At 42.7% G+C, this 23,435-nt stretch overlaps 1 protein-coding gene across 1 annotated transcript in view; it reads right to left on the reverse strand.

Annotated features, from left to right (window-relative positions):
* Slc15a5 (solute carrier family 15 member 5) overlaps positions 1–21,728 on the reverse strand; it is a 100,535-nt gene extending 78,807 nt beyond the window's left edge. The window contains 4 exon segments of the mRNA XM_052721486.1: positions 2,826–2,995; positions 15,902–16,124; positions 21,394–21,430; positions 21,432–21,728. Of these exon segments, the coding sequence (XP_052577446.1) occupies positions 2,826–2,995; positions 15,902–16,124; positions 21,394–21,430; positions 21,432–21,728 (727 nt within the window).
* Between the last annotated feature and the right edge of the window lie 1,707 nt (positions 21,729–23,435).

Consider the following 23,435-nt stretch of genomic DNA (forward strand, 5'->3'; position numbering starts at 1 on the left):
CCAATAATGGCTGTATCCCTGAACACACAGAGACTTACCCAGCTCTGCCTACCAAGTGCTGGAATTACAAGCGTACGCTACCACTGCCCTGCTTTCCTATGGCTTGCTAATAGCTCTGACCTCTTGGCTTTCTTCTTTGCATTGGTTCTGTGTTTATTATTTAATAAGAAGGTTGGATACATCTACATATGGCGCCCAACGTGGTGGCAAGAGTTTCCACCCAAAAACTGAGAAAAGATTCTAAAACAGAGCTAAAAGCAGCTTCCTAATTGTCTCTCTCAAATGAGCGGCAGCTGCTGGTTTGAGCTACTGGCGGGTTCCTACAGTGTGCACTCGACCTGCCGCAGTATGGCGGGAATGAGGCCTCTGCAAGTGGCACATTAAGCTGCATGGTGGATTTAGCCTTTGCAGGTACAAAACAAAAAAAGAGGTTTTTGGGCTACACGCTGCTTGGATAAAAGCATAGACCCACGATAGCTCCCAGAGCTGGTGGAAAATGCCATGTTGGGAAGCTGAGGTGGGCAGAGCCAGCAGCCACAGCTGCTGCAGTTTAAAGCAAGAGATTCACAATAAGACAGATTCAGATGTAATAGTTTACAATGTGTGTAAAAGATACGTAGGCTTGAAAGAGACAAAAAAGGTGATATATACAGTTATAGAAACAAATATAGTTTTAAAAAATAAAGTCTTTAAAGAGACATTAAAATTAATATAAAAAATAAGCCACGTAAAGATGAATATTACACAGAGAATCTGGATTGTGTTGTCTTTGGGATTCTTAACTGCAGAGAGATATTTGATTGCAAAGGAAGCTGAGTTAAACCAATATGTATACTTTAAAGATACCTTAACTTCAAAATTTGGATGTAAGGATGTGTTGCTTTGGAAAGGAGACTCTGCTTTTGTTCCCACAGAAAGCCAGAGGCTATGGATTTGTTCCAGATTAAGATACATCAGGTTTGACCAGCCAAGACCCCCTGAAAGGTCTCCGATGACACCATGGCCAAGATGATTCAACATCCAGAATGGTTTCAAGGCAACTGGCTCAGATGATACAGCCTCACGGACTACTCCACGATCCTAAAATTTTCTTTGTGTCCCCATAAGATACAGCGCCCCCCTCCAGCAGGAAGTAGTAAGAGAAGCTACGCCCAAATTCCCAAATTATATGTAATTTTACTTTGTTAAGGTTAAAACCTTCCGTTTTGAAAAAAAAAGGGGGGGGGGGGAAGTGCTGTGGGATGTTCTGTATGGCAAATGTGTTGCTGATTAGTTGATAAATAAAACACTGATTGGCCATTGGCTAGGCAGGAAGTGTAGGCGGGACAAGGAGGAGAATAAAGCTGGGAAGTGGAAGGCTGAGTCAGAGAGACACTGCCAGCCGCCATGATGAGAAACAGCATGTGAAGATGCCGGTAAGCCACGAGCCATGTGGCAAGGTATAGATTAATAGAAATGGATTAATTTAAGCTGTAAGAACAGTTAGCAAGAAGCCTGCCACAGCCATACAGTTTGAAACCAATATAAGTCTCTGTGTTTACTTGGTCAGGTCTGAGACTCTGTGGGACTGGCAGGTGAAAGAGATTTGTCCTGACTGTGGGCCAGGCAGGAAAGCTCTAGCTACAAGGGTGGCTACAGATAACGGCAGTGTGCTGTCTGTTTTATTTATTTTGTTTTATTTTATGGTGATAGGATCTCATGTACCTCTGGCCTCAGACTTGCGAAAGTGACTGAGGTGAGGCTGGTCTTGAACTCTTGATTCTGCCTACACCTCTTAAATGACAAAATTACAAGTATGTACCACCAGTCCAGTCAAAGTCCATGTATTTGAAAAAATAGGAAAAAATATTTTGAATGTTTTACCATAATGAAATGATGTGTTTAATCTAATTTAAACATTATAGAAGACATATGTATATTTATATTGAAACATCACATAATACCTCAACAATATGCATGTCTTATGTTTTTATGTATCCATTAAAAGTAAATTTAGAAGCCGAGAGATAGTTTAGAGATTAAGAGCACTTGCTGCTTTCACAGGGAATCAGAGTTCAGTACCCAGCCTCCATGTGATCTGATAGCTGATGCCCTCTTCTGGTCTCTTTGGGCTACTGCACTTACATGCTGCCATTTTTAAAAAAATTGAATATACATATATAATTTAAAAATATAAAAATATACATATATTTAAAAGATTTTTAAAAATAAATAAATTTAGGATTCAGGCACAGTGACACGTACCTGCAGGTCCAACTCTCAGGAGGTAGAGGCATGAGGATCTTGAGTTTAAGACCAGGGTGAAACACAGGGAGAATTCAAGGCCAAAATTGCTATCCACAATGAGATCTTGTCTCAAAAAACAAAGCAAAAAGAAACAAATTTAAATTAAGATGAAGCAATTCACTTTCTCTCTAAAAACACTTGTCTCTACTGGTGAACAATGCTGACACTGAGAACATGTTTTTAAAAAAGTGTTTAACATAAGTATTCACACAGTGTGTAATGTGTATTATGTATGCAATATTGTGTGTGTGTGTGTGTGTGTGTGTGTGTGTGTGTGTGTATTATGCATGTCAATGTTTCTCATGACACAGATGAATGAGATTCTAGAGCAGTTGTGTTTAGTGGCTCCCGGAGTGGGACAGAGTGTCTGAGAGCTGGAGCTGGGTCTGCACAGGGGAGGGAGGTAAAGGCAGACTTGGACATTTTCCCGCTGCAGACTCATGCAGTTCTGTGAGTTCAGAGACACTGTAGGCAATTTAAGAAGGAAGTAAGAAACCACCCTCCTCTCCCCACCAAACCTAAGGTAAGGTGTGACTCACGTTTCTCTGGCTGATAGATCATGTCGCAGTGCCTCATGTAAAGAACTACTAGGGCCATGAACACAGACAGAGAAGGAAGCAGGACCACAATGGCCCCGGCTCCTGAGTGCTGGATGCATGAGATTCCCAGAAAGACAGCAGCTGCATTCAGGTTCATGGACCAGGAGGCCCTGGAGTAAACACAGAGAGAAACAAGAAAATTCCCAGCAGTTATTTTACATAAGTCTCGAGTTGTGGGTGTTTTATTTCATATATGGATTAAGAACAGGTGCCAGGTACCCGATCCAGACTTTACAATAGTGTTTCCTCTTAAGTGTAGGAACACCACCACCTTATTACTTTCCTGTCCTTGTTCTGCTTAGCATAGGTTCAGTGAGAGAAGATTCTTTTACCTTAACAGGTCAACATGCGTTTTCTGTTAGGAGCTTTATGTAATAAAGGTCAGGCTAGGCAGGTTCAGCATATTTTTTTTTCAGCAGCAACTGAAGAAGGTGAAGCTGAGGACTATACCTAAGCAGGGGTCTGCCCCCACCCCCACCCCGTGAACCTGGAAAATGTCTGTCATTTAAGAACAAAATATCCCAAAGTACAGATAAACACAGAAACCTCAGGATCACCCAGTTACACCTCAGGTTAGGCATTAAGCCAAAGGAATGGGTAAGGTTTAAACAAAACCTTCTCCCTTTCTAATGACCAGCATCGTGAAAAAGCTACCGACCCTAGAGTCTAGTATGCAAATTATTTCTGAGGAGATACGCTCACCTCCCAACCTTTCACTGGATCTGCATTTAGCATCAGAACATACTGGCTGAGAATTCAGTGGCATAATCCTACCATGTCAAGTTAAAAATCTGTTGTTGAGGTTCAATACAATACAATACAGTACAATATAATGCAATACAGTACAATACAATACAGTACAATATAATACAATACAGTACAATATAATACAATACAGTACAATACAATACAGAACGATATAATACAATACAGTACAATACAATACAGTACAATACAATACAATACAATACAATGCAATGTAACGCAACACAACACAACATGACACGATACGATACAGTTTACTCATTTAAGCACAGATGCTCTCCGTGTATATGAAGTTTTGTTATGTGAGTATTTATATTTTGGTTGTGCAAATTCTAATAGAATTATGTTTTCATATACTTGCTTTGTGAGTAGAAGTTTAAAGGGTTTATCTGACTAAATTCCCTCTTGGTTAGGGACTCCAGTGAACTCTGCAGAATCCTTTCCCTTTGCTCTATGGTCTAGTTAGGCGAGCTATGGCCTCTCATCTTTGTGAAAGTCATAGGTTGTTCCTGTGCTCAGTGGGATGTGTCTATGCAGAAGTGTGGTCAGTCCACGGGAGTTCCTCATGGCATACCTACCACGACTTCCAACGACCTTTCTCTCCCTCCCTCCCTCCCTTCCTTTCCTCTCCTCCCCTTCTGCTCTTCTTTTCCCTCTGCCTCTCCCTTCCTCTACCTCCCCTGCCCACTTTCCATCCATCCCTGGCTCCTCTCTTCATATTCCCCCCTCTATCCTTCCTCTATTTCCCCATCCCCTTTTCCCTTCCTGTCCCTCTCTTTCTCCCCTCTTCCCCATCCCTCCTTTCCTCCCTTTCCCTCATTTTCCTCCTTTGCACTACCCCTATATCTCTTCACAACTCTCTTTCCTTTATCTTCCATTTCTACACCTCCGCTTCTCTCTGTGAGCGGCGGACTCCTCCCCCCTCTTCACGAATCCCCACCCATTTCCCTCTATAGACCCCTGCTACTTCCTTCTATACCCCTCCCACCACACTCCCTTACACAACATGTTCTTCATACACCCTCTACCACCCTCATCACCCATTGACTCCCCTTTTCCACCATAGCTCCTCAACCACACACATCCAGCACTTTCACCATCTCCTACCTGCACCCTTCCTATCACCTTCCTGTCACCCCCCCCAACAACCTGGTTCACCTCCGCTCCAAGGCCTCCCTTCACCTTCCATCTGTTATCTACTACCACTTTCTAATAGATCCTACAGCCCTTCTCCACCACTCCCATACCCTGTCACTCCTATCAGCAAACCACCAGCCCGTCAACCTGCTATCCACTGCCTTCTCTACCCTCCCTGCTCACTCCCTCTACACATTTCATACTCCCATCATTCTCCTTCGCAAACCCCTGTTGACTCCATCCATATCCTATACCCACAGTTCTTCTAACCTCCCATATGCCACTCCCTCAACCCACTTCATCTACTGCCCCTCCATAACCCCTATGCATATACTGCTCTACCATTCACTTACCAGCCAGCCTCTTCCATATTCTCCCACCCACACTCCTCCATACTCTCCATCACATTCATCCACACCTCCCTCCTCTACCCCACTCCACAGCTCCTCCACTCTTCACCTGCCAATCCACTGTGCTTCCACTCTCTCCATCCACTGCCCCTCCACACCCTCCTGACTCTGGCCCACACCACACACACACACACACACACACACACACACACCTTCAGTTTCTCTTTCACTATCCATCATTATCCAGAGGGCCCTGAAGACCCGAGATCCAGATGTGCTGCTCTCTCTTGGTTCCGCCTTGTAGGCGTGACAGTTACTGAAGCCTCAATTGGGGGTGGGTGGAACTTCCAGATCAAAGCTGGAATGGCTACCCACTACACTCCCCCATCTGTCTTGTATATCCCTCAGTACCCCTCCACACCGACATCTACACTCCCTTCCACACACCCCACTCCACTGTCTATCCACCACCAACACACCCCAATATCCCATTTACCCCATGCAACCATGCCTTATCAAACCCACATCCACCCATCATCCACCTGCATCCACCCCTTTAAAATTCCATCTATCCTCTGTCTGCCAATTCTTCATGTAGCCCATCCATCCTTATCCACCTAAACTGGCCATAATCCACACCTTATCCAACTTCACTTGCCCTTATCCATTCCCTATACATCTTCATTCATACCAATCTATCACCATTCACTGATATCCACCATCCATCCAGCTTCCATCCACCCCATTCATACACTATCCACCAGCAGCCACTCCCCATCTACCTCCCATCCACTCCCCTATATACCTTCATCCACCTCCATCCAACCTTACATCTGCTTCCCATCCAGCCGTATCCATTACCACATCCATACTCGTACGTCTCTGCTACCTTTTTCCAACTTCTATCTGACCTCATTTACCCCCATCACTTCTCACCCGGTCCTTACATATCTTATCTATATCCACAGCACACTCCCAGTACATCCTCATCGACACTGTACCAAATTCTTATCCAACCACTGTTGCCATGCCCCTCCTATTCAGTTCCCCTCACTTCTCTAATCCACTTTCCATCCACCCTCTATTCACACCCATTCACTCCCCATCTACCATCATCCCCTCCCCATTCATTCCCATCCACATCCTGCCCCATCAGGACGTTCCTTCTTACTACCAAGTAGGGTCCATTATATAAACATTTACTATTTATTCATTCATTTTCCCTGTCAATAGACTTTTTCTAGCTCATAGCTAATACAAACATTAGTGTTCAAGTATTTGTACAGATATGGGCATTCACTTTCTATAGGTAAAAGTCTAGAAGTGAAATGGCTTGGGTTTATGATATGCATACATCTAATATTATACGAAATTTACAAATGTTTTTTGAGACCTTAACATTTTGTGACATTTTGCATTGTGATTGCACGTCTGTGAATGCTCTAAACCATTTACCATGGTCAGCACTGCGGATGGTAGATTTGTATCAATGTCTCATTGTTGTTGGCTTTTGCATTTCCCTGAGTACTAATTATATCCAGCTTCCTCTAATGAGTTTGGGTTTTCTCTATCTTCTTTGAGAAAGCTTTCAGGTAAATATGTCTCCCACTTTAAAAGAAAGTTAGTGCTGGGAAGATATTCAGCAGGTGAAGCGCTTGCCCTGCAGACCTGAGGACTGAGTCACAGCACCCACAGAAAAAGCCAGGCACAGCAATCCCTGTAATTCCAGTACTGGGAGGCCATGACGGGAGGATCCAAGGAGTTGACCGGCTAGCTCATCTAGCCGATTGTTAGATGCCATGTTCAATAAGAGTAATGTGGAGAATGATAGAGGAAGACAGCCAACATTGACCCCTCATTTCCACATGTGTGTGTGCATGAGTGTGTGCACCTGCACACACACACACAACACACACACACATTAAAATGTTGCTTGTTTCCTTAATATTTAATTTAAAAATCTTTATATGTCTATAAATGAGTGCATTATCAATTACGTAGTTTTACAGGTCTTCCCTTTCAGCCTGGGACTTGTATTTTAATTATCTTAACGAGGTATTGATGGCATCCACTTACCAGGTTTATTTTCTTTTTGTAGGCTTTCAGTGCGGTTTCTAAGAATTCTTTGCCAAACACAAGCTCATAGAACTTTCCTCCCACTTTTTCTTCAGGAAAAGAATCTGAGACTTGGAGAATTGAGGTGACTCATCTGGTTTGATCTAGCTGTGCTGCAGGCCCATAAGCCAGAGCCATTTGTCACCACACAGCCTACAAGCAGAGCCGAAGGCTCGGCGATCTTTTTTGTGCCTCTTTCCTGGACTCTGCAGTTATCAGTTTTATGACACCATTATTTCCTTATTCATCCGGGCTTTGACATTTGATCAACGTGTTTCATCTATCATTAACTATAAATATTGTCCTTCCTCTTTGAATTGGTGGTCAGAAGACATGAATTGGAGCTAAACTCTTACAATCATCCATGCCCTCCCTGACCTGCCATTCTCTGGAATTCAGTGTAATTTTTAAAATAGAGATCATACCTTCCAGACAAAGAAAACTAGATGTTAGCTGTGTGGTGCTAAGCAAATGTCTCTGTTGCATTTTTCCCTCCAATCCTGACTTAGGAACCAAGAACCGTGACATGAAGCTGAGGAAAAGGGGTGCAGTGTTTGGAGATCAAACATATGTTTGGTGTGCGCATCATGCGGGGCTTGGTTGGCCAAGGTAAAGGGATGGGGTTTTAATCTTAGATAACTGAGGGGTCTGTGGAAGGAAAGAGAACATGGGACTGATCAAATCTGACTTCAAGTGAAAAAGAATGAAGTGATCATAGTAGCTCTGTGATTATAGGCAAAGCCTGGCATGGAGTCATAACCACTGTGATGGTCTGGATCAAGGGTGAGAGAGAGCTGGCCAGGGGTGCCATAAGAAAGGGGTAAAGTGACATGTGTGAGAGGTATGTGTGGAAAGGGGTATGCCACTGGATGGCACTGTCTCTGAAACATACCCACTCATTTTTGTCTCTGTGACTTTTTATCTCCCTCGGCTTGCCATGTCTCGCTTTCAAAGTTCACATCAGGTCTCTTCTTCAGTACTCTGAAATATTCTGTCATTCTCACACTGAACTTTTAAAGGAAACAGTGAGTTCATCTTTGTCAGGTGAACTTCTTGTGTGTAGATGGTCAAACTTCTCACCAGCATCATCTTACTCTGCATCTCTACTTCTCTATCCTCATGGACCTAGCACAGAACTAGAGCCACAGTGAATGGACAGTATATGACAAAATGATTAAGGATATGACATATTATAAGAAACACATAGGCCATTAAAGGTTCTTAATTATTAACATGGGGCTGGGGTGGGGGCTAACAGAAAGCCAAATAAGATCATGATAAACAAATTGATTTGTTATAACCCATGAAAAAGAATTTATTTGTACAGGTGGGGTACCCCATTAGAATTTTCTAGCATAACCAGGTAGAGTTCTGAGGCTCAGCCTGGGCTTAACCTTTCATGCTATGGCAAACTGTCCTCTTGAACCATGGCTGTAGCAACTGAGAGGTGGGAACCAAAAGCAATATTGCATTACTTTCACTCTGTAGAATTCCTTCTCCTCTCTCGATGATAAGCAAGCAGTATCGAGAAAATACAAGAAGACCCTCTGTGACTCTTCAGTGTACCACAAGGTGATACACCCCGAACTTGCTCCAAAGAAGGTCAAGGAAAATGAAAAATACTCCACCATTTAAATCTTGGGAAAGCTAGTTTGAAACCCAAAGAACTGCAGTGCTGAATTATCTATGTGCAGGCGCGAATTTCACATAAAGCACTAAATGTAGTTTAACAAATGCCATCCCACCTATTTCATTGTGTAATTTTCTGAAAGAATTACTTAGCACAGACACACTCTACATTCGTCTTTGCTGTTCTATGGGCAGGACAAGCCACAGATAATTAAGGGTGAAATTATGGATGTATTATCTGCAAAAAAATAAATAAAGAAAAGAAAAACCCACAGTCTTAGAGCTTACCATTAAGACTCCTTTCATCTCAGAGTTCACCAGTAAATTGTACGTATAAAACACCTCTCACACAGAAAGTCAGAGAGCAAAGCACTAAAGCAAAACAAATACCAGTGATTAAGGGAAATTGAAAGCAGCCGTAGGAACACAATTTAGTCTTCTTTTAAGTGTGGGCATGAAACTGCAAACAACTGGACCCGTGAAGGCAATTTTAAAAATTGTATGATCCCCGGGATTTCTCACCAATCTCAGCCGTCATTTTGACTTTGTTTTAAATATTTGCTTAATTTATTTAGTGATAACTTGAAAGTCACATCATTACTTTGTTATTTCCTAGATGACCAGATTTATTTTAAGTGATTTTTTTTTTTAACAGAAATAACTAGAGGAGTTCTTGACTAACCTGAGAAGATATGCCCAAGGGAAGGCAAATTCTGGAAGTTTCTAGTCTTGCTAATGTGAGTGGACAACTTAGGGACCCTCAGGAGAGAATATTTTATTCTGCCCTGAAAGATGCAACGATATTTAGCAGATTTGTGACTGTTGAGTAGAACAGAGACATTTAGAAGGGCCACTGAAACAGGAACACTGATTTCATGGTAGGCGCCACCATTCTCCTAGTATGACCATGAGTCTACTGAAATATTTGAAAGAATATTCTGGCAAGGGTGCATTTGGAGAGGCAAGGAGCAAACAGAAATGCTATAGTTCTTCCTTGTTTCTGAAATTGTTTTTCCCAGCCAAGATGCTGACGAATGATTGCTAATCTTCATGAGTCGACATCAGGGGCCAAGGAGGAGTTGTAGTTTTAATTGACCAACAGCTGCTTCCCCCTCCTTCCCCAGATACTGATGCTACTCTCTATTTTCTCACAGCCAGTTTCCCACTCTTTCTACCTTCTTTTCCCAATACTAAGGACTCCTTTCAGTAATTTCTAATGAATGATGTTTGGGGTCATATTTGAGAATTAATGTTTTTAAGGGGTAGTAGGAGACCACAGCAAGGTTGTAGGTGTAGCCCAGAATCACCTCACACTTGGTACATAGCCAAGGCAGTCCTTGAACTCCTGGCCCTTCTGCCTCTTCTTCAATATATGTATATTATATTGTATATGTATATTATATTTATATTATTATATTATATATGCATATGTGTATATTTAATTCATTTGTAAATCATCATTTTTCTCTACCATAAAATGTACATAGTTCCCCCAAACAATACAGATAAAACTTGAGTTTTACTTATTTATTTATTGCTTTCTTTGAGACAAGATCTCTATATGCCCAAGCTGGCCTCAAACTTGTCATGTAGCTGAGGAGTGCCTTGGACTCCTGGATATCTATCTCACAAGCACCCTACTTGCTTTGTAGAATATTAAAGTCGAGTAACACTATTTGAGAACAGTGGTTTTTAACTTATTCTGTCAGCTCAAAAAATGCAGAAAACAATTTCTCTTCCCTGTGTCCTATGTCAAACCAAAGTAACCAAGACTCTTGGGGTCCAGGAATTGGTCTATTTGTAGAGGCTGCTTTGATAGCTTTAGTGTGCATCTGGAGTTGAAACTCATTGTCCTCTGGGTTCAGCTTCCAGGAAAACTGGTGGAACAGTCACTTTTTCATGCCAGTGTTTCCCTAAAATACTCTACATTTGAGTACATATTTGTCTTAGTTAGGGTTTCCATTGCTATAAAGACCACACCTACTCCAACAAGACCACACCTCCTAATAGTGCTACTCCCTTTGGGGGTCATTTTCTTTCAAACCTCCACAGTATTCAACAGAGAGCATTTTTGTATGTGACAGACATAGCACAGGATCAATTTAGGTACACATATCTGAAATGCGGGGGATGGAATAAATTCATCTTCTGCCTCTTTCAAGAATCTAGTCAATATTTTACTTGGGACTTCGATTCTGCCTAATGCAGCACACTGTGAAATAGAGATAGAATGTAAATTATCAGGTAAAGTAAGTAGAAAAAAATGCAAAGAGCAATTTGAAACTGACGGTGGTAGGCTTTAAAATCATGGCCATGGACAGATTTAATTTTCCACCATCCTTTGGCTTCCAGGAAAGAACCTGCTCAGGTGTGCTTACTTCCATTATCTCCAGTGTGGTGGCTCATAACTGCACGCCCAAGAACCTGGAAATCCCTGAAAGAGCGGGGTTCAGATCTGGGTATGTACACCAACCAGGCTGTTGGCAGAGAGCTCCTTTTCAGAGAGCTTTAACTTTACGCTTCCCATGAGGTCCACAGCAGCGGAGACTCCGTTCCAGATGGCACTGTTGGCTAGCAGTGGCTGTCTCTTCTCCATTTGGCAACCTTACTCAGAATCGATGTTTTCAATTCCTAAAACTTCCAGTCTACACTGCTCAACAGGATCGCTGGAAAGCTTTGGGTGGAATAGAGGCAACGACACATCTCATTAAAGGTCTCGCAGCTACGCACATCCGACATCTGCGCCGAAAGCAGGGCTAAACGCAGACTTCAGTTGATTTAAGTGGTGTGCTGTCATTTGAGAGGTACTGCTGAAATCAATTACATTTTCCGCGCTTGCAACTTTTAGGATTTTATTTTTCTTTTGTGGCACTGGTAATTGAACCTGGGGCCTCATGAACGCGAGGCAACCATTCTACCACTGAACTATAACCTCAGCCCATTAGGGGGTTTTTGGACTTTGAGAAAACAATTGTGTTAACGGACAGCCAATTTTAAAGATGGCTGCCTATTAAACGGGTTTTCTCTTTCCCTGCAATAAGATAAAGATTTTTAGCTATGACTTGCTCATTGTTCAATAATAATAACAGCTATTAAAATTCAAATGCCTGTGGTATGGTAGGATACTCTGAATAAGCAGCAATACATCCGTCTGAGGAATTCCCCCATTGTGACTGGTAAACCAAGATTTTTGCAAGCTACCGACCTTGCTGGAAGTCATAGCCCTCTCCAGTGACCAATACAAGATTCTGCCAGCTGGTTACCTGACTGGCAGTGGAGCCTCTGTCAATCTTGCTGCCAACCCATTCAGAATGTTCTAGAACAGGTATTTCATTCATGTCATTTATTTCTACCAACTTTAGTAAGTAGATGCTGATAAAATTTGTTCTGTAGGTTAGTGTTGAAACCAAGAAATCAAGCAAACCAAAAAGAATAATGCTGTGGTTCTTCGTCTACTTTTCTAGACACTTATATTGTCAGGTTTCAAAGACACCACATGATTATTCTCAGCAGAGATTTTAAAATTATGAAATTAGACAATAATAAAAAGTATTTGCTAACTGTGTTCCTCCAGAATTTGGCCTGGCTTCTCCCAGCTCCTCCAATTCATTGTGCTCCACTTCCCATCATCCTACCCAAATCCCTAAAGTACAAACCCACGGAGAGTCCTTTCTGTTTCCCAAAGGAAAAAGTTCATTCATACAACGTCCCTTTTGTAATCAACACCGAGAAATGTCACTTTGATTAAACACAACTCTGAATGACTAAACCCACAGTCCAATAAAGTCCCTGGAGCTATCTTTCAGAACAACTGATGGTTCTCCAGCCGGAATCCTCCAGAGTCTTATTTAATCAAAATGATGTTGCTAATTAAGGATTAGAACCTCCGCCTAGAATGAAAAAGAAGGATCTCCTTCTCCTTTGGGCAGGCCACGGAGGCAGAATTTGCCACGAGGAAGTCAACATCCCTTTTCCCTTTGATAGACAGCATCCTTCCCTTACATTAGGACTTAATCCAAAATAGGCTTGAGTGTTTTGTAATATTAATATGAGACAGAGGGGCGAGGAAAGAAGAATGAGGAAGAGGAGGATTTGCTGCATATAATAGATAACATTGACTCTAAACATTTTTCACTTAATGCATTTTTAAAATTTTTAAGTGGGTGGGAATGCTTTGCCTCCACATGTGTATGCAAACCAGGTGCCTGCCTGTTTCTTCCTTGGACAGAAGAGGGTGTCAGATGCCCTGGAACTGGAGTTATTGGTGGCTTTTGGTCACAGGTAGGTGTTAGTAACAACTGAACCTGGGTCCTCTGAGGAGCAGCAGGTACTTTTAACTACTGAGCATCTCTCCAGCTCTCATTTAATGTTTTCAAGATCAATTTTTTTCAACATTTTTGTCTGGTGCTGTCTGCCTGGATTTATCCAGAGATAACAGTGGTTGAGATATAGCTATTCTAGACAATGTTGGGAACCTATTTTACACACCACACACACACACACACACACACACACACACACACACACACACACACACAGGAACACCCAGACACACCAAAAGAACAAGCCAAACCAAACCAAACCAAACCAAACCAAACCAAACCAAAGAAAAACCCCAAATAAAGCAACAACAAAACAAAAACCCCAACAGACAACCAAAGCCAGTGTGGAAGCGATGCTTCCCGGTTAAGCTTTCAGCCGTTATGACAAACATGGACGCAGCAATCAGCCTAAAAGCAGGAAAATGTGATGTCACAGTTCCTGAGATTTCACTGAGTCCTTGGTGGGCTGCACATTGCTGGGGAGTCTGTGACAATGCAGTACCTTGTGGCTGTGGCTCGAGCCAAATGATCAGATGCTCACCTCGTTGTGAAGAACCAAGAAGCAAGCAGAACAAGAGGAAAGGACCAGAATTCCAGCATCTCCTTCAAAACCCTAACTTGTGTTTTTATGAGACTGCACTATGCAGAGGTCCTACAACCTCTCGGTGGTACCATAGGCCAGGGACTAACCCTTCAGCACATGGGCCTTTGGGGAGACATTTTGGATCTAAATAGAACTTCCCTGAAACAGTAACTAATCTATAAAGTGTGAAACGAATGTCATGTAGACTTTAACAGTGGCTCATACCTGCTTGATACCCACTAATGAGTAGAGAGCACCTAAAAGAAATACCACACTAAGCTAGGGACTGTCACTCTTCATTGTTGGGGAATATTATTTTAAGGTGTGTTACTTTTGTTTATGTTGCATCTGTTTAACTCTGTGAAGCTGTGTTACTGTGCCTGTGTAAAACACTTGATGGTCTAATAAAGAACTGGCCAATAGCATGGCAGGACAAAGGATAGGCGGGGCTGGCAGGCAGAGAGACTATATAGAAGGAGAAATCTGGGAGGAAAGATCAATCGGCTAGAGAAGGAGAAGGACTCCAGGGGCCAGTCACCCAGCCACTCAGCAAGCCAGGAGGGAGTAAGAGTGAGATTGACGGAGTAAGAGAACGGGAAAAGCCCAGAGGCAAGAAGTAGATGGGATAAGTTAAGGAAAGCTGGTTAGAAACTAAGCCAAGCTAAGGCTGGGCATTCATAATTAAGAATAAACCTCTGTGTGTGATTTATTTGGGAGCTGGATGCCCCCCCCCCCCCCCCCCCCCCCGCCAAAAGAGCAAAAACAACCAACAACACTTCATTAACTTCAAAATCTCAATTGTTTTCTAGAATTTCTATTTCACAATATATACACTGGTTCCTTTAAAAACATACGGAGCCTGGGGCAGTGTGGTTCAGGAGGTAAGGTGCCTACTGTGTGATCATGAGGACCTGAGTTCAGTTCCCAGCACCCATGTAAAAAACCAGGTGTGGCGATGCACACTTATAATCACAGCTCTAAGGATGTGAAGACAGGCGGGTCCCTGGAACTTACTGGCCCTCCATCTTAGCCTGATTGGAAAGCTCCAGAGGGCCATTGAGAGACCCTTTCTCCAAAAAACTTGACAGCTTCTGAGGAATGACACCAGAGCCTAACTTCTGGTCCCCGTAGGGACACATGTGCATGTGCACACCTGCACACACACATACTTGTGGGCACATACCCTCGTATTCCCCAGGCCAGGTGCAAAGAATCAGAGAATGATAGTTGGGTTGTCATAACACATCAGGTCCTCCAGGTGTTGGGGTGATGTTGATGAGAAACAAGGATACTGGCAGATGTTCAACGTGTTCTGAAATACTCCTTTTCACTGTATCCCCTCTTCACCCTGACCTGTGGACTTACCAGCCTTGACAGTCTCCTCAGCTGCAAGTCGACGTAACTACTACCGCGACCCCTCCTGGTTTTTATGGGGGGGTATCTGCAACCACGCACCAAGTTCTCTGTCTGCAGCAGTTACGTCTGAGAAAGTTCTAGTGCTGTCTTCAGATGTGAATATGCCAGAGAGAAATGGGCAGTTGCTTGTGGTAAGTAGAGGTGAGACTTGCACTTGGCCTGTGGCTCAGCGGCTACATTTTGTTCATTGTGACAAACCACTGTATGTATGTCTTTTTAAGTGGAGGATAAATTAATCAGTTTTTCTTGAGAAGTTGCTGGTTCTGATTTATTTTATATCTGATCATTATTATTTTTTCGGATTTATTTTACTCTCTATTTATGTATTTGTGTATGTGTCGGTATGCCTATGTGTGTGTGTGTGTGTGTGTGTGTGTGTGTGTGTGTGTGTGTGTGTGTGTGCCTGCAGAGGCCAGAAGACCGCACTGGATTCCCTGGAGCTGGAGTTATAGGCATCTGTGAATCACTCGACTTGGGTGCTGGGAACCAAACAGGTGTCCTGTGGAAGAGCATTCAGTGTTCTTAGCTGTTGAGCCACATGTCCAGCCTTGACCATGACTGTTGACCGAACCATTGTCACAGATGTCACCACACTTTCACTTACCCAGCCCCACTAATGAGAAAGGCCACACGATGAGAAAACCCAAACAAGGAGAGAATACTATAATTCTGTTTTTTCTCCTAATCAGTGTCACTTACCAGTTAAAAAAAGACATCGGCTTCTTCGATTCATGTTCCTGAAGGCTATAAGCATCCAGTGGACGAATGATAGCTCTTACTCCTCCTGTGCCCAGGCAGAGGGTCAGCAGTGCTGTGTGAAACAGCCCAGCCCGCTCCTCCACGGGCACGTTGTGAACCACAGGGTAAGAGCCTCCGTAGAAATCTTCCAAGGGAAAAGCCAGCACGGATAACAAAGTGGTGCCTGTTGGCAGAGAGGGAAGGAGGGTGTGAATGGCACAGACCTGCAGACTCACCGGAGCACGTCCTAAGTAAGCGTTTTCCTCTGAAAGGTTCATGCTTGTGTGAGTGCCTTACTCGCATATGTACGCTGATCATTGCAATTTCAGGGATGGCTTGGATTTCCTGAGTGTGAAGATTCTGTGGCTGGAGAGATGGCTCAGTGGTTAAGAGCTTGTACTGCTCTTGCTGAGGACCGAGTTCAGTTCTATGCGGTTTAGGTATCAGACGCCCCTCTGTCCTTCGTGGGATGCACTTACATGCACATCCTCCACTCTCTCACACACATAATTAAAAATAACAAAATAACATAAAATTTTCATTCACTTATAGTTGATACATATAAAGAAATTATATAAAAAAGAAAGTTCTCTTTGTGTGTTTTAACTAATCCAAGGTTCTATTTTTTTCTCTTCTAGCTTAAACCATCTTTTCTCTATGAATGTATGAACAAATGATGATAATTTTTGACAACACTAAAATGACTCAGAACTATATCATGGGAAACAAGACATTTGCTGTGTCTGGCAGAATATTCTTGTGGTCCTAGTTCTCAGGAGGTGGAGGTGGAAAGGTCAGGAGTTTAAGGTCATCCTTTGGCCATGTATGTCCTTGTTTCTCTCATTTCTTACACAGCTTCATGGAGCCTTCCTGGCATACACAGAGAGGTGAGAAGCTGGAGCAGGGGTACAGGAATGTGTCCTGGACCATGTAGACCAGTCAGGAGGAGGTAGGAGACAGAGTGATAAGAGAAGCTTGAGCATCCTTGCCACTTTCACCTTGTGGGCCCTCACTTGATGATTCTACTCATCAAATGGAAGTCACTGTGTAGCCCACCGTTTGCTAACCTGTCCCTTCCCTGTCAAGCATTTTCGGATGCTAGGTTGTTTACTCTTGAACCCAACATGAGATGTCAGTTGTTAGAGCTCCCTTCCTGTACTGACCCCTTCTCATCCCCGTCTTCCCTCCTCCCTCTCCCTTCTTCCCTTCCCTCCTCCCTCTATCCCTTCTTCCCTCCCTTCCTCCCTCTCTCCCTCCTTCCTTCTTCCTTTCCTGTGGTACCAGGGCTGGACTCCAAACTCTCACACACGTTAGGCATTCACTCTGTTGCTGGGCTACATTCCGAGCACTGTTGATGTTACTTTGTCCATTTGATTACTTTTTGTTTTCTGTTCAACTATTTTGACATTACCATTTTTAGTATGAATTTTTATAAAGTGGTTCTGAAGTTTATAAAGAAATATAAGTTGGGAACAGCATTTAACATCTTTTCTACGTGTCTTTACCATGTGGAGAATACATGCATTTGATTGTCATTGAGCCAATGGGCTAATTTACCTTAAGAGTGGACCCTCAAAGTTTGAAGTAGTGTTTTCTTTCAAGGTCAGCCAGATGTGAAGCAACATGTTTCTCTACTACTTAATCTTCTTCTCCAGAAGTGTGATGTGAAGTTTGGCAGTACCAAGGGCTATCCAGCAGCATGTTCAGTTCAGCTGGTCCATGCAGTGACCACCTATTTAAGGACAATCTACTTCTAGACCATATGATACTTCTGTGTAAGCCAAAAAATGCTCTATTTCTGTCCTTTGAGAAGATGTCACAACACTCTGATTTCATTAGATCAAGACTTCATTTTCATCTTCAGTAAAACTGATGTGATAAAAATATAAATCTGTGATATGTTTGATAAGAATTTCTCTCTTTGATGTGTGCCATTGTGTCCTGCATAAGTCATCTGCCTATATCTGTAAGCCCTGTGAAAAGTGCTGTCATATTTTATGTGAGGTGGTGGGGAGCAATTCAGGAGTGAGTGGGTACATCAGAAAAAGCAGATATGCAGAGAACAGGTGCATGGCAGAAGTATGAGTGAAGTCATATAGATTGTGCATGGATGTGCCTTGGCACATGTGTGTAAATGTTTGTGGAAGCCAGGGGATTTGTGGGGGGTGTTATCCTTCAGGAACCACCTGCTTTGCTTTTGGAGATGGGGGCATCTCAGTGCTTGCCAAGTAGGCTAGTGGTGTGTAATGGTTTCCTCTGAATTGAAACATTCTTTCTAGGAGAGAGAGAGAAAGGGGAGGTCAGGAGACCCAGGAGGTAAACTAAATTCACATGTCCAGGGAAAGATGAAATTTGCAAGATTCACCAAGTCCCCTCTCCAGAGACATAGAGGCAGCGAACAAGTGCTTGGGGAGCAGGATGAGATGCAGAGAGGAGAGTCCCTGACCCAGGAACTGTCTAAGTCATGTAAAGAGCCCTAGGGATGTGTATTTCATGTCATCACACAGGTTGGAGTGGGCTGTATGCTGATGGTGCCCCTACGTTTGAGTCATTCCTGCTCCTATTAATCACCTTGCACCTATAATCCTATTAGTAACCACAAATAAAGACGCACTAGTTCACCGAATTGAATTTTGATGTAATTATTACTTTGATTGTGATGTGGGAACCACCACATCATGCATTTGGACTTTGGTTCTAGGACAAACTGGGGTCTCCACGCTTGCAGGTAAGCTCTTACTAACTGAGCTATCAGTCTCTCCAACCCATGCAATCCTCTATATTTGATAACAGCATAGTTAAACATGGAGAGGGCAACAATAAACATGGGTCTTGACAAAAGAGCAAGAGTTTTCAAAATTTCAGGTACAGAATGAAAACTTGAGGAAGTTAACTCTTTCAGACAGAGAGGAAAATGAATGGAAGAGAGAAAAGTGGGGATGTAGCAAGGATCTCAATGTCATTGGAAGCTAGCATAGATCGTTGCAGGGGATTAAATTTCATATAAATTATAAAGGTCTGATAAACTAAATTTTGAGTTTATTTTTTAGACAATAGAAACTATATGAATTCATTCTTTTTCAGGAAGTCATATTGATAAAATGATATGTGAGTTGGAATTGGACAGATTACTGGTAGCTCAGTAGATAGTCTATGGTCAAGGAGAAGGCTGCATTTTTTATCTAAATTGATATCACTTCAGAAAGAGGCCATACTTTGGTTAGAATCCTTACTATTTAGTAACAGGTTATCATGTCCTGGCAGCTGTGAGTGGAAAACTTTGGGACATAACTTATAGAAGAAAGCAAAGCCAAGCTCAGCACCACAGGCTCGTAATCCATCTTCCTGGGAGGCTAAGGCAGGAGGACTAGTTCCAAGACCCGATAGAGCTGCACAGTGTTTTCTAAGACTATCCGGGCAACTTAGAGAGACCCTGTCTCAAAATAAAAAGGTAAAAAGGGATGGGGATGTAGCTCATTGGTGGAGCGCTTGCTGAGCATGTGTGAATCCTGGCTTCCATACCCAATATGGGAGAAGGAGGGAGGGAGAGAGAGAGAGAGAGGGAGAGAGAGAGAGAGAGAGAGAGAGAGAGAGAGAGAGAGAGAGAGAGAGAGAGAGAGAGAGAGGAAAAATAACCAAACAACAGCAATAGCACATAGGGAGTTAATCTAGTTCTTTTTGCTTGGAAAATTCCAAAGTTAAGATCTCCCTTTGCTGTCCTAGTGTGGAGACTTACACAGGAGTCCAGACTGATCAAAATAACATTAGACAAGAAAGTGACTGAACGCTTGTGGTGTGGTGTGCTGTTCAGTCAAGAATTCGTCTTTCCCACCTTGGCTTACCTACCTAACAGAAAGCATTCCCTGATACACAATAGCAGGCCCGCCACTGTCCCCTCACCCAGGTCTTCTACTCTTCTCACACTGACAGAGAACCTCTTCACCAGGAGATTCTCTCTCTTTCCTCACTTGAAAGTCAAGGTCAGAAGGAATTCATTGTTTCCCATTTGCTTGCTTCCCAGACCTCAGAACAACACATGGCCACAGAGGAGGTAGCAAGAGACGTTTCTTGAAGCTTGGAGGAATACTTGTCACCTAGATCAGTCTTTATTTCACATAACTTGAGTAGTGATGAACACAAGTCCAAGCCACACTGTCATCAGTCTCCTGAATGACTGTTTACTCCTGCTCGAAATCCAGGGCTTCTAGCACCTGCCGTCTACCATGTTTCCTCACCAGCTGCCAGCCACTGTCCACTTTGACTGCCCTCCTCACTCCCCATCAGTGGTATACCACCTGCCAAGTCTTCAGCTCAGAACCTGGGAGACTGTCTCAGGTCCTTCATCACCACATTCATGCCGTTTGGGGAATGGCCGCCAGGGTCTCATGTCTTGTGCCTCACTCTTGCTTAGACCACCATGCTGAGACTTTCTGAGTCTCCATTTAATCAGCCTCCTGTGTGTGGCTGTGTGTGCTGTTTGTGGAAGGAAACCATTTCACAGCTGCTGTGTCCATCCTCGCCTCCTCCTGCTTTTCCAGGAAGAATCACTGAATGATTCAATGCAGGGTTGTGAGCCAGGGCCAGGAAGACGGGCCAGGGGGTAAAAGGGCTAGCCACGCAACCTCGCATCCCTGAACCCATGGGAAATGCTGGATGCGACAGCACACATCTTTAATCTCTGTGCTCCTGTGTCAAGCTAGGGGACAGAGGTGGGAGAACTGACTGGAAGCTCACAGGCCAGCTACTCTGGCAGACATGTCTCTCCAGCAGACACAAGGAGACTCTGCCTCAAACAGGATGGAAAGTAAAAACCTACTCCCAAAAGTTGTCCTCTGACCCCCCACACCTCCCACACTTGTAGACTATCACCAGCTTGCTCTTTATGCCTTATTAAATATTCCCAACCTTCTGGAGTATGTTTATTTTTCTTTATGTAAACAATCATAATGCCCTGAATGAATTCACTTATCTTTAAATCATATTACTGTAGCTGAATACATTTATATGAAATCTAATTACTATATGATTAATTATAAAATCCAAACACTTCTTAGTTATTCTACATGAACTTCCATGACCTTTTTAGCATATTTCATCTAGTTGTGAAGCAAATGAATTTCATATTTCATATAGGATCTGTCACAAATTTCAGTTGGAGCACAAAGAGGGAAGCAAGGGCATTCAAAGGTGTACAGCAGATTGACGTGCAAAGATATAATTAGCAAAAATGTAGTAATCAGAATGCTCTAGGTATTCAAAATCCTGGAAAACACAACATACAGACATCTACTAAGCCTAAATAATATACAGAGTGAAATAAATTGAAACAACATACTTCATTTATTATATTTTATACTAAGAGCAGGGTGGGAATAAAACAACCTAAAAGTTCTAACAAAAACATTAAGCTCTGTGATTTAAAAAAATAAATCCAGTTAGCAGGGGACACTCACCTAGAAAATGTAGCAATAAGGATATGTACACCAGTTTTGTTCCTCCCGAAGTAGTTATCAGCAAGCCACCCCACAAACAAGGGGGTAAGGACTGAGGCTCCGATAAAGCACAAGTTGAGAATGACTGCCTGGTGGTTGTAGTAGCCAAGTTTCACTGTGCAAAAGGGGATCATGTTGCAGACGACTTCAAAGAAGGCAAACTTCTCACACAGCTCCACCAGAAGCAAGCAAACTCCATCTTGGAAACACCCAAAAGGTCTCACTGTCTTCTGCTGCTCAGGGCCACCGTGTAAGGCTAGTTCTTCATTAGCGATGATGAAGTCTGTAACGGGCATGACTACTTTCCCTTGAACCCTACTTATGTGAATTGCTTGGCCTTGGTGGCTTTTTTTTTTTTTTTTACCCCATTCCTCTAATGAAAAAAAAAAAAAATAAGATGGCTTCCTTGAATTTCACAGCTCCATGCTAAAATTTCTTCAGGTTTTTTGCACATTAATGCTATTCTTCTTGGCAATCTACAAGCCCAAGAAAGAAGATCAGAACATTTAAACACCCAAGGCTCAGCATAGCCAAATCTGATTTGTTTGTTTAATTACTTAGAGACTAAATTAGATGCTTCTTCCAAAATTATATTGAATTACGTGAATCCAGTTGCATACATATGGAAGCTCATCTGCCTCACACAGATAAAGGTTTAAATATGGAGGCAAGAGAAACAGTTTTTCAGGGGAATTTGAGCACCAGATCAAGAAATAATTTGAGTCTAATAATTTCTGATATTTTAATTAAACAAGCCAGAACAGTGCCAAGAGATAAAGTGCAAAAGGAAATCTGTTTTGAGGAGGCAGGGTACCTTATCATGATTACATTTCTTGTTATTTTTGCTTGGGATTCTGATAAGAAAGTTAATTAGGAAACAAAAGTGCTAGTACATTTAGGTAACGAGCAGAGTTTACAAGGAAGTCATTTAAGCTCACTAATGAAAGGGGAAAATATTAAATAAACTCCACTTCCTTTAGGTTGACCCCTTGCTTGTAGAACAGTCTCTCCGAGGAAATCAGAATCAAAAGGTGCCATTTGGCTCACTGGTTATTAATCAGCAGTCAGCAACCAGCCTACACATGCTTCGGGGAATATTGAATCTAGTATCCTAACCCTTCCATCGAGCGAATGTAGGCAAGCATTCTACTTTGGAAAGCAAGAGAGCACCAATCAGGCTAACAAAAGCGGCAGTGGATGAGAACTTCTCACCATTTTGGGATTAAGCTACTGGGATGCAGGGAGATAAGTGGCTGGAACTACTGGGTAACTTGTAAAACTTTAACAAACAAGACTTATTTTCATGTTGGGGTATGAAACCAAAGAAACAGGTCCCTTCCTGTATTTAACTTTCTATGCTTCCTGGCCTCCATGATGTGAACTTCTCTGGTTTCCCACACCATCAGTTGGTGAGATGGCTCAGTGAGTATGAAGACGCTTTGCAGGCCTAGGGGCCTGAGTTCAATTCCTAGAACTGACATAAAAGTGGGAGGAAGTAGCTGATTTCACAAAAAGTTGTCCTCTGACCTCCACATGTGTACCTTGGCATGAATGACTACACATATGCTTCACATTACACACACATACACACACAGAGAGAGAGAGAGAGAGAGAGAGAGAGAGAGAGAGAGAGAGAGAGAGACAGAGAGACAGAGAGAGACAGAGAGAGACAGAGAGAGACAGAGACAGAGACAGAGAGAGACAGAGACACACTCACAATCATCATCATCATCATCATCATCATCATCATCATCATCATCATCATCAAAGTTTTAAAATTCATGGGTGGAATGACCCAAGAATGACATATGGAATCTGAATCACCCAGATGACAGGACAGAGAAGAGGCCTTCGATGAGGCCCTGGTGAAAACGTAGTCCCTCCTGGTTCTCCGCCTTTTGTAAAAGACTCAGGTCTTCCAATCTTTAGTTTGATTAAGTTAAAAAACCACTGTGGTTTTTATAAACCACAAAAACCACAGAAAGTTAACTTTACTACCAGCC

Source organism: Peromyscus californicus, unplaced genomic scaffold (genome assembly GCF_007827085.1).
Source record: "Peromyscus californicus insignis strain IS unplaced genomic scaffold, ASM782708v3 Scaffold_6__1_contigs__length_162567912, whole genome shotgun sequence".
In the NCBI taxonomy this organism is placed as follows: Eukaryota; Metazoa; Chordata; class Mammalia; order Rodentia; family Cricetidae; genus Peromyscus; species Peromyscus californicus.